General features: G+C 41.3%; 1 protein-coding gene across 1 annotated transcript in view; it reads left to right on the top strand.

Annotated features, from left to right (window-relative positions):
• GLIS3 (GLIS family zinc finger 3) overlaps window positions 1-11851 on the top strand; it is a 440244-nt gene extending 428393 nt beyond the window's left edge. The window contains exons 9-10 of the mRNA XM_054583075.1: window positions 10070-10252; window positions 11098-11851. Of these exons, the coding sequence (XP_054439050.1) occupies window positions 10070-10252; window positions 11098-11237 (323 nt within the window). The 3' untranslated portion in view covers window positions 11238-11851. The remainder of the gene's footprint in view (window positions 1-10069; window positions 10253-11097) is intronic.
• The last annotated feature ends 718 nt before the right edge of the window (window positions 11852-12569 follow it).

Here is a 12569-nt window from a genome sequence, read left to right as displayed (position 1 = left end):
CAACCTTGACTAATGAGCAAAGTGTTCGCTTCATACAGCCATCAGACACAGAGTGTCCAAATCCTCCACCTTCCATTCCAGACATTACATGTGTCTAGGATTTATGAGTCATGGGGAGTAGTGAGCAGGTGATGGTGTGTGGGTGACAGCTCATGAGCTACTGGACACTAAATCCCCTTCCATTTATTTCCTATGCTGCTGCTTCTTCCTACTGTGAGGATTATATTATTATCTCCCTCTTACAAATAGGGATTCATAGGCTCAGAGAGGCTATGGCCTCCCCAGGGCCACACAGCCAGTGAGGGGCAAAGCTGGCTTTCAAATCCATCTCATGCTCCTCAGGGCTTCTGGTTTTGAGAGACTCTATTTTATGTAATTTCCAAATGTGCATTATCACTGTCAGGATTCACTGAACCATTTTACTATAACTGTATATACCCACACATGGCAATTACTGAGACACATTGCAATTAGTTTACTTTGGCAGCTTATCATTTTGAGAATTTGGAAGCCATAGGCCACCACGCATTAGGGTTTTCAGTGGGTTGGGGATATTTAAATGAAAATCAATTACATCTTTTAACCAAGAGAATTTTACACATGCCTCTCTTCTCACTCTGCTTTTTCCCTTTTCCTTATGCTCCGTTTCAGCAACACACCCTGCCTACTCCCATCTCCTTACTCGAACCTTTGCCGACATCAGCAGCAGACCCTCTCCCTCTTTCCTTACCCCACCCCCTGGAAATGAATGTACAACGCCGAGAATGTGGCTCATAGTGATAAATGCTGTTGGCAGCTTGCTGCAGACCAGGAAAAGTGCTGTGAGGGGCACAAGAGGAGGAGAGCACCCAGGGTGCTCAGAGTGCATCTCGCTGTGGCCTGCGAGCAGGCAGGAGAGGCTATCAATGAAAATGGCCCTGCGTCTTGGAACCAAGTGGACTTCTCTAAGTTAGAGCCCTCATACTGGGCACCGGCTCTTGTGGTCAGTGTTTGAACCATCATCATGGGGTGCCTTCCATAGGAATGTGCTCAAATGGAATTTTAAGGGTTATTATTTCCATTATTTTCCTCTATCTCAGTACAGTAGTTGCTTAAATGTCAGTTGTAAATAGCTCGAGTGCTTTGCAAGCTGGTTCAATTCTCAGCCTGAAGAAAAATCTGTCTTCTTAACACAGTCTGTGAGCTGTTCCTACAGCTTCCCCATTTATAGACTCTATTAAAATGAAGAGTCAGTTTCTCCACCCGCTGAGTAAAGTTCTAGCGAGATAAGACTTGGGTGACGTTGATGGCCAAGACCAGGAGCCAAGACAAAAAAGAATGATAGTCAAATTTTGGCAATTTCACTTTTAAATGTAGTATCATTTTATACTTAAAGGTGGTGAGTTATCAGAAAAAAATTGCTTAAGAATAGTTTGTACACTATACAGAATCTGTAAATAATTTCAAGCTTTTCATGGTAATAATAATTGCTGCAGTTTGCTGAGGGTCTAACCTCATGCCAAGGAATGCACTAGATGATTTTATAAATCTTCTAATATATAGTGTTTTCACACCCTATAAAATAGGTATTTTAAAAGAAAATGAGGCTCAAGAAGGAAAATAATTTATTCAGCGACACTCAGTTGGTGAATGGGTCACCCAGGATTCAAACCCAGATCCAAGTTGTTTATGCAATGGATAGAAATAAAACAGGAACAAAATCAGAAAATTAGCCAAAACAAATTTCCAAAGTGTCTGTTTCTACTCTTGAGGGTTTTTAGAATTTTTCAGTGATTAGGTGATTTCATCAATTGTATTAATTCAATATTTTTTCCTCTAATGAAAATATTTGTGCTATATGAAACGTTGATCTAGCCTGCATAACTTTGCCTGTGATATGGCAATGAGGGACCTTACCAAAAATGGCAAGGTGTTGTTTATTTTGACTTGTCCCATGGGCCTAAGCCCTGGTAGTCTACGTGAACTATGTTCTAAAATTTGGTAGCTATGAGGATTTGGGTAAGTTATTTTAACTTCTCTGTTTATTTGTCTATAAATTGGAAACAATACTAATTAACTGAGAAGTTGTGGTAAGGATGATTTCCTATATAAAACACAATCCCTTCTCAGAGCAAATAAGTGTTAGTTTTCTTTCTTCTGACGGAACTCTCTGAGTGGTTGATATAACACTAACCAAAATGCTCTGTGAAAATGCCAAAAAAAGGGGACTGCAAATGAGAAAACTCTGGAATAGCAGGAGATTACATGATGGCTATTGTAGTTCTGCTGCCAATTTGTTTTAAGAGAAAGGCTAGATCCATGAATCATTTCAAGTATCTGAATGTTTGGAAGTATTAAAATGGTTGCATGACTTTTCCACTTTTATTTGCGTGGTATCCTGTAAACAAAGTATTGGTTATAACGGCAAGGGATTCAGAAGTTCCTCTGCTTCCACATCTTTGTCTATAAAATGAGAACATTTCTTTTAGTTACCTTCATACAAGACAGGAATGTCAGACGGCTACCTAAAGAAGGAACCTTGAGAGTTTTCTAATACTAAGGTACCATATGTGAGTAGGAAGTGTGTGATTTTGTAGGCCTTTCTCTGGGTAAAGTTTTAATGCATAAAATCAGGCTAAAAAGTAACCCCAAAGATCCTATTCTTAGGACTCTTAGGAGCTTTACTAATAAATTTATCTATGTCTTCCTTGTTCATCTCATTGACTTGTATCATGGGTTACATGATATAAAGGTATTCAAAGAAGGTGGCTCAAAGGCCCCCGGAGGGTAGGGGGGAGTCCACAAAGAGCCACAGGGTATGCTGGAAAAGAAGAAATTAGTGAGCCAAGGGGAGTCGGGTGATGTGTCTTCTTGTAAGTCCCTGTCGCTGGAGCTCTCAGATTTGAGCCCTTCCGCTCATCACTTGGGCTTCTCCGTGCCCCAGCCCATGCAGTAATCATATGGCTAGAGAGCAAAACTCTACACTTCCTAAAGTGACCCACAAAATTATCGTCCCTGCTGACAAATAGAGTCATAAAGCTCATAAATGCACATGCTTCCTTCCAGTTGGCTAGCAAACAACTGTATCACCGAGAAGCCGAGGCACTGCCAGCTTTGCCTCTGCCACTAATATCTGCTACCCAGGCACAAACTGATGAGCACCACTCAGCCAGGGCCGGTGCTCAGCAGAGCTGTGAGATGGCCTCTTAATTATACCTGCTCTCACCAGACAGGGCCAGGCAAAAGGAGGCGCCACCGGTCCTCTTCTTACAACATTTTCAGAGCACCCAAACTTCTTTCTTATGTGTTGCTTTTTTCTCTTCCTACCTCAAATGTATTCTGGAGAAAAAAGTTGCATCTCCACATATCCCTTAAAGAAAGTTTCCTTCTTATTGTTACATATAGTATGAAATTGTGTTACTTGGTTTTTCATTTATATGCTTACCTTCCTTTTTCACTAAAACATAAACTTCAAGAAGGCACAGCGCATGTTTCATTCATCATTGTGTCTCTAACACTTAGTAAGTGCTTAGTATACTGTTGTTGAGTGAGTGGAGGCATCAAAGTTGGGATGCTTGTGTTAGTAGAAGAATAGGGAAAGAAAAATGAAGAGTAACGTTTATGCAGTGCTACCTCTGTGCCTGGCTCATGCTCAGTACTTTTCATGGACCATGTCTTTTCATCTTTGCAGTTTCCTCATGAAATAGATACTGTAAATACACCCATTTTACAAAAATACAATGGCAAAGTCAAGCACACACCTTAATCAGTGTTTCTTCTGAAAAGTCAAGGGAACAAGTGACTCCTGAGATTTGGGCCTTAGCTGAAAATTACAGTGTTGGCCGGGCCCCCTGAAATGATCACACAGGAGTTGAAGGGTTTTCCTCTCTGAAAATACCGAAGGGCCTTCGGAAGCAAATGTTCTCTGCGTTGTTTCTAAGGACATTCACAAAGGATCTTGCCAGGCCTGATCAGGCTACGATCTGGTTGGGGAAGGAGTTTGGGGCAGCTCTCCTGATAGTCCACACGTATGTCGTTTGTACGCATGGGCAGTCTGCATCTACATGCGGTCATACCATGATCTGATCAGTGCCTACCTCAGGGAGGAATCAGCCTCAATTCCGAATATTGTCCATCCAGCACTTTTCCTGGTGCCCAGATTTTGGGAGTGGTTCCCAGCCTCACCATCAAGGAAAACAAGAATTTTGTTTTGCAAAACCACCTACTGCCTAAACAGACCCACTGAGGACACAGCTCCTGACATAGCACCTTGACAAGGTACATCCATGTGAGTAAAGAGCTGGGTCGAACATTACTCCACCATCATAGCTCATCCAGTGACCATAGCAGTGGGCATGGTGACCTAGTTGCACAGCGAATGACACATTTCCTTCTGCTTCTCCTACCTCCAGAAGCACGGGTGGTTTCTCCAGGAGAGCTGCAATGCCCTGGAAGTTTGGCTTAAACAATGCTCATCAGCCCTCTTCAGGGTTGTAGTTTGGGTGACAATTATCTACTTACTGATTTTTTTTTCAAATTCTCACCTGAGGACATGCTCATTGATTATTTTAGAGAGAGGGGAAGGGAGGGAGAAAGAGAGGGAGAGAAACATCTATGTGAGAGACGTGAATCGGTTTCCTCTAGAACACAACCCAACTAGGGATTGAACCTGCCACTTAGGCATGTGCCCTGACTGAGAATCAAACTTGCAACCTTTCCATCTGCCAGACAACACCCTAACCAACTGAGCCACACTGTCCAGAGCTTATAGATTTATTTTTACTGAAGTTCCTTCCGTAAAGATTGGATTGGTAAATTTCTAAATAGAAGATACATGTAATGAAGAGTCTAATATACTTCCAATCTTGAAGGCCAGGAGTCTAAGAATTATTATTTGGCTTTTATCGGAACTCTTGGTGGGTCATGTGTTTTTCCTTCAGGGATTTAATCAGAAACATCCAAGAAACAGAGTCTGCTAAACCTGGGAATACAGGTTACCCTAGATCTGTGTTGTCCACTACAGTAGCCAGGAATCACATGTGGCTATTTAAATTTGAATTAATTAAAATTAAACAAAATTAAAAGTCAAATGCTCAGTCACACTAGCCATATCTCCAGTGCTCAGTAACCACATGCAGCTACTGTACTGGACAGCGAGACATAGGTCATTTCCATAATCACAGAAAGTTCTATGGGATGATGCTACCCTAGAGAATACCCTTCCCTTATCATAGTTAGTCACACAGTTCTTTTCTCCTCTAACTTCCTCCACTCCCCTTCCACCTGGTGAAGGAAATCCACGCCCAGATTCATGGGGCCGCTTTATCATCATTAGAAGGAATGACCGTGAACTCCTGATCTAACCTATTACCACAGAAACATTAGGGGCCCCCATGTGACAAAGAGGAGGGATTTTAACAATGAATTTTAATATGTGAAGCTCATAGACAATATTAAGGGAGAAATGTGATACAAAATCTGCTACATATCTGTTTTGTGTGTATATATCTGCTATATCTCAATTATTGAAATAAAAGTAATTTTTCCTTTATTTGTTTACTCTGTTCTCCATTTTCTAATTAGTATATTTAATTCCAAATATGTTTATAGTTATAAAAACAAGTTAGTTTTTAGAGGGAAAGAAAAACTTCCCAATATTTACGAGAGGAGGGCTGATTCTCCCTCAACTGTAAGAGCTGCAGCTTGGGTAGAATCAGTTGATCTGCAAAGTCCTCCCCACTCTCACTCCTCCACCACCCCGTCCATTCTGGGAGGTAAAATAACTTCAAAACAGGGGGAGGAGTGATTTTATAACTAAATGGAACAACTAACATTTATTGCCAATATAAATTCATGTGTGCATTCTTAGGCTATTATAAATATGTGTTCTCATTCCAACTGCATTATCAGTCCTCAAGGACAAGGTATTATCTTCTCTTGCTTTGGTCCCTCCGGCAGTACCTTGACCAGCACTTGATAACTGCCATTGACTGACTGACAGATTGGCTGACCTTGCCATCGCTCTTATGTTTTATGCTCACGACATGTGTTAACATCTTGCCTCGTTTTGCTTTGGGTCCGAGATGTAGTGTTTCTTCCAAATTTACTATGTGAAATCCAACAGCTGGAATACAGGAGCCATTCATCAAAAAAAAAAAAAAATGAGTGAGGTTTTTTTCTCAGTTTGTGTGTGTGGCAAGACCCTAATAGAATTTTTTTTAATTTCATTAGTTTTATGGAAATAGCACTGAGAAGAGGATATGTTAAAGCTCTTTGACTTGAGTGACCACAGTCATCCACACCAGTGTACTTGGCATCTCTAGTAACTGGCTTCTTGAAGGGAGGGATTTAATAAAGAGGATTTTCTTTCCCTGAGTTGGCTGTGAGAGTGATAAAACATGCTTGCGGGGCCATTCTGGTTTTGACTATTTCTTGTGTCAGCCAAGACACCCACAGGCAGGAATTACAGTCCACTCTGCCTTCTTACTCAGGTCCAGATGGACAGACGAAACTGGCAAATGGAGCCCAGAATGCAGGGTTTAATATTTAACATTGGGTGTATTTCACTGCATCTCAAACCTTTTATACTCTTACACATCACAACGCTCAAATGTAGATTGAAGCCATATGACATTTCTACTGTCTCTTAGAAGCATGAGAGAAGGTAGGAAAGAAAGAATGAATTAATTTTCACAAAAGGTAGGTGAAAGTCTCTATCACTGTACCTGACACACCTGAGTGATTAATGTCTCTCTCTGGGGAGATGGGGAGTTTAGTGAAAAGTATCTTCTCTTCTTGGAAGAGTAACATTACACTGAGGAATGCTATTGGGGAATTTATGGTTGACAAATTTAAGTATAGCAAACAGAGGGATAAATAGCAAATACTGTCTATTTTGTTCAGTGAGGAGACATTACATTCTAATAAACCAACCCTGATGGTTCATGGTAATGTTTTCCTCCTGATGGGTGTGCCATGATTACGTGTGGTTGGCCACCAGGTACCCAAAGTTATGATCTGTTCAAGAGACCTCGCAAGCCACAAAGCTGCACATCCCAGGTTCTTCAAACCACTCAAACTTGTTGCTGTTTTGAGTCTGCATTTGCTGAGTAAAGAAATCAGGGTCTGTGTCAGTCAGTGCAGGATCTGGGAATCAATATCAGCAAGAAGTATACTGCTCAGGTCCCTGAGGGCCAAGAACGTTCCAGAGGATTACACCTGGGAGGTGTACATGAGCCACAGGCCCACTGCTGTGTTTATTCTTATGTTTGGTTATTGCCGAAGGACTTACTGACTTTTTGAAAGTTTTCTTTCTCTTCGTAAATTTTTCTCACTTTTGAGAATTACATTATGGTCAAATAATTTTCTTTGTTTTCCTTATTTAGCAAATATGTATATTATATAAATTAAATTATTAGCATTAATAAATATTAATAATATAATTATATTATCAGGTTATATTATATAGTATGTAAATATTCATTTAATTTTCATAATAACTCAGTGAGATATAGATATTATTTTTAACTCCATTTTACAAATTGGAAAACTAAAACACTGAGAGGCTAAGTAATTCGCAAGGCTACACAATTAGTAAGTAGTTGAGCTACTATTTGAACCCAGGAAATCTGGCTCCAGAGTACTTGCTTTTCACCACTATTGAAATTCAGAAAAATATAGAGAAAAAAAACAAAGACAGCTATAGATATATTGCCTTGCAATCCATCTTATATGTAGACTTCCACATAACTGGTCTAGTATTCATATTCAGCTTTGTATCTTGGCTTTTTTCCAACTGAACCTTATAATAGTCTTTCCACATTATGAAAATTCTTTATAATCATTGTTTTAATGGCTACTTAATATCCCCATCATGTACATGTACCACTCTTTCCTTAACCATTCTCTTCTGGTTACCGTTTTGACTCTTCAATTTTCTATTATGACAACAAACAATGTGATGACCATCTGTATAGAATTTCTTCTCTTCTTTGGACTACACTGTTAGGGTACACTCCCAGGAGTAAAATTTTCATATCAAACAGTATGAACATTTTCAGGGTTCTAGATACAGGTTGTCAAATTGTTTTCCAAAAGGCTTATGCACTTTTGCCACGTCCACAACGCTATGCAGAATGACTTTGCTGCCACTCTGAGTCCAGCATTGAGAGTCATTTTTAGAAATCTTGATCAATGTGATAAGTAGGCTATAGTATTTTATCATTGCCTTAATTTTCACTTCTTTGATGGCTAGAGGACTGACAGTTTGTCCATATCGGCCAGTCAAATTCGAGTGGTCTCTTTGAGTCCTTTGCCCATCTGTCTATTGAGAGCATAGAGAACCTTTGAATATCAAAAAGAGAAGAGCTGCTAATTTTCCCTTTTTTTTTTCTTCTACTTTGACATGAAATTTCCTTAGGTGTTTTCCTAGTCTATACTGCTAACATGCACATAATATTCCCCCCAAATTTTATGTGGATTTTTCCCTTGGTTCTATAAAAATGTACAACCATCTTCTTATGAAGGATATTATTACTTAGTTTCTACTATGAGTGTTCCCTGTGGGTGAACCTGCGTCTATCTCCCTATCTTGGATCATAAGCTCCTAGCGGGCCAGCCTGTGTCTTTATGGGCACTTTAGCTCATATTCTTTGGTAATGTTTCTCACAACCATAGAACAGGCCTGGCAGCCAAGGGTAACAATAAAGTTACACTTTAGAGTACCATTCAGAAATGAGAAAAGTTGTAAGCATGGTAGGCTGGATATGTCAATACACCCTGGTTGTATTTAAAGAGCCTAAAAGAACCCAAATAGCACCTCGCTACCTAATTTTCTTTAATCAAATTTTGTCTAATTTGATAGGAGCTTAATTTTCTTTTATCAAATGTAAAGATTTTCAATCTTAAGAAGAGGCTGTTCTAGTAGAGGAAGGCACATAGGACTAGGGCCTGAAGTTCATGGCTTAGTTCTGTGTTCTCTGTCATTTAATAGTTGTACAAGGGACTCTGGGGCACTTCCTCTTCTAATTCCTCATTTTTTCCTATGAAACACAAAGTAGTGATAGCAATAATAACTGCCATTTATAAAGCACTTTAAAATGTTATGTATGGGTTTCCTTATCTCATGACTTGCTTAATCTTCACAGTAGCCTGGTGACATAGACGGTGACGGTCACATTTTGCATTTCAGGAAATGCAGTTTCCAGCAGAGCTGCAACTCTCTCTTTAATAAATTATCGAATGAAGATTTCATTATTATATTTTAAAAGCATACTGTATGACAAGAAAGTAATCCATTAGCCTAAATTTATCAGGAGGCAAAGAAGAAAAAGGAAAAGGAAGGTGTGGAACATTATTAAAAATAAGAACACATAGGATCCCAAGGAAGACTCCATTAAGTGAGGAAAAAATTGAAAGGGATAAATGAAACATGATTAGCAAAATGTTGATGATCATTTTCAAATATTAAGAAATCTTTCCACATATTTCTTAATTTTACTATTTGTTCACTTTCAGTTTTCCCATTGCAAGATCAACAATAAAAATAGTTGAGTAAATTGCAGTAATCCAACTGTGGGATACTATGTACCTATTCAAAGTAATGAGAAAGATAGAAATGTACATAAATTTTTCTGTTAGAAGGAAAGGTGAATGATTAGATCTCTGTTGCTTTTTTAAAAATTCTTCAGATTTTTACTAAATGTGAAAAACAGAAGATAGGATAAATGAAGGTAAGGGAGATGCACTGATAATTTGGTGGGAGAGCCAGGGTAGTAATGTCCTCTGAAAGTCAGGCCTTCAGCATCCAGGACCCTTTGGAGAGTCTAGGGGAAGGAAGATGTCCTTCAGCTTCACACGCTCAAGGAGGAATAAAAATGTCATAAGCCAATAAATTTTGAAAGCCCCTGGAGGTGGTAGCACTTCTGCCCAAAGGTGCATTCCAAACGCTTGCTTAGATGGTTTTATGGGTGAGCCTAAGAGTTAAAGGTATTTTGTCCTATGAAGCTAGGCTGAATGAAGGTCTGGCAGGGTTGGAATGATCTTTGGAAGTTGTACCTTGCAGTAGCTCAATGCCGTGCTTGCATTTCAGGATTTTATGGGCAGCTGCAGACATTCTGCCCCCCACATTACCCGGAATCCCAGAGAACCATGCCGCCCAGCAGCTCCTGCAGTGCAGTGCCTTCCTTCGAGGACTACCTGGTCCCCACATCCATGGGCCAGGCTGGCTTTGATGTTTTCCACAGAGCCTTCTCGACTCACTCGGGCATTGCAGGTGTGTTGGTGTTTGTGACTTAGAAGTTTGTGCAGAGTGGCAGGAGAGACCAGTTGGGTTTCCTGTGACCAGCTGGGCTAAAGACCCCACACATGACTGCATCAAATCCTGTTGAATCTACCCCTTAAACATCTCTCCTCTTCACCTTCTATCCAGCCCCACGTCCATGACCATAGTCCACGTGCCATCATGTGTCATCCTTTGTCTTCCAACGTCTCCCTATGTCAGCTCCTTATTTTTACTGTTATTCTGCCTTCCATGTTACCATAATTAATGCCTTTCAAAAATGAAAGATAAAATAAGATTTTCCTGCTCAAATACCTTAGTTTCCAGTTGCCTAGAGAATAAAGTCTACTCTTCTCAGCATGGCATTCAAAGCCCCCATGAGTTAGACCAGATCATCCTTTCCAGACCCCCCTCACACACATTTCCCTACATGCTCTGCACCTGAGCTTTGCCATCACACTTGGCCCCACATGCCCCCTCCTCTCTGTCTTTGCTCCCTACTTCCTCCTTCTAGGATGTTCTTTTTTTCTTTTTCCTTTTTTTTTTAATTTCTCCATCTGTAAAAATCTCATCCTTCTTTATGACACAACTTTAATAGCACCTCTTATTGAGACTACCCTCTCCCTTCCCAGAACACTTCATTTTTGCTTATACTCAGTCCATATTTTGTGCCAAGACTTATTGTCGCCATCTGTCTGCACATCAGCCTTCTCTTCCACTAAGGTGCCCGAGGCACCTTAAGATGCCTACTACAGGGCCTGGTTCAGCACGGTCACCTCACTGCATGCCTGGCAAGTGCGGCGAGGCAGGAATTGACTCGTGTGTTTGTTCTCTTCCAGTGTATGATTTGCCTTCCGGTTCCTCAAGCCTCTTTGGAGAGTCCATTCGCAGTGGGCCTGAAGACAGCAGCACATTCTTGCAGATCAGCGCTGTGGACCGCTGTCCTAGCCAGCTCTCCTCTGTTTATACTGAAGGCTAACCATTCCCCTGGCCTCCACTACCACTGGCATCCAGAACCTTTTCATCGCTTGCCACCTTTTGTGTTCACACCCTCATAGACTGTTTGGAAAGGATGTTGACCGAATCAGTGGAACCTGCGAAGTCACAGATGGGTCTTTGGAAGGCAGGGCTGAACGGTCGGTCATACCTGGGCTTTGCAGGAATGTTTGCATGTGCTCCTTTTTCTCACTGGGTTTGCTAGTGACAGCAGGACTGTCTTTTCAAAGGGAATTGAGACTCACTCTACTGGATGTCTGTTACTTCCTGGCTGTCAACCCTCAGAGGACACCAATGAAGTGATGTGCTTGTGAAAATGTAGTTTGGGAATCACCCTTGCTGAAAACCCTAAATAGAGAAGGACAATGCGAATTGCCAGAAGTACAGTGAACTGCCTTGGCCAGTGCTCGTCCTCATTGCTGGCTGAAGCCAAGCCAGGCACAAGGGAAACCCAGGTCTACAACACAGAGTGGGCTGTGCTCTTGGACAGGCCCCCGGTTTCCAGCACCAGCCTGGCATTTCAGTGAGCTGGCTGCCTCCCCCTCTCCTTTTAGATATCCCCATGCTAACCAATGCTTTTCAGTATTTCTCCAAAAGCAGAATAAGACGGTTCTGTCAAGTACAGTCTTTTGAAAGGCACTACAACTTGTTTTATATTTCAAAAACCTATCTTAGTTCTTTCATTTTTAAAGACTTGTTATTTACATTTACTTTCAATGGAAAAAAAATATTTAGAAGTCTGTCCTTTGGATGCAAAAATTATTTTAATCACCCCAGCTACATACATTTTTTGCCCCAGCTGAGCAGCCCTGCCTGGCCACACCTTGCAGCACCTGTGAGCACTCCTGGAATGTTAGTTTTGCATTAGCAAAGGCTACCTGAGGGAAATGGGGTGGGCACACCCTCTTCCCAGTGCTGTAGCAGGAACCCTGGAGGGTTAACTGTTCGGCAACTCCACCTCAAAGACCTTGTTCAAAGCACAAGGTCACGACTAGTTCCCCATTGCTTCTGCTCTGGTGCTCTGCCCAGAGATGTGCTAGAAGATGTGAGCACGGGGACACACTGGGTTATGTCCCTTGGTTTCTCAGAAAACCAAACTAGAGATGCCCTGTGTCCAGTTATTTTGCACAGCCTCTGCTCCCCTCCCTTAGGATATCCACCATCTGTCTGTCTGTCTCCCCCCTGTACTTTTCTCCCTCCTTTTGCATTGTTCTCACCCTCTTCCCGACTGTGATTCAGATGTGCCCACCACCCACCGCTGTCCGACCGTCGGCTCTTAGCCAGGTCTGACCTAAGGAGCAGAGGAGACAGTGCT

This window comes from Pteronotus mesoamericanus, unplaced genomic scaffold (genome assembly GCF_021234165.1).
Source record: "Pteronotus mesoamericanus isolate MK-2021 breed Mesoamerican mustached bat unplaced genomic scaffold, CSHL_Meso_final contig_73, whole genome shotgun sequence".
Classification (NCBI taxonomy): Eukaryota; Metazoa; Chordata; class Mammalia; order Chiroptera; family Mormoopidae; genus Pteronotus; species Pteronotus mesoamericanus.
The sequence above is the reverse complement of the archived record's forward strand: the minus strand, read 5'-3'. Positions and strand labels throughout refer to the sequence as shown.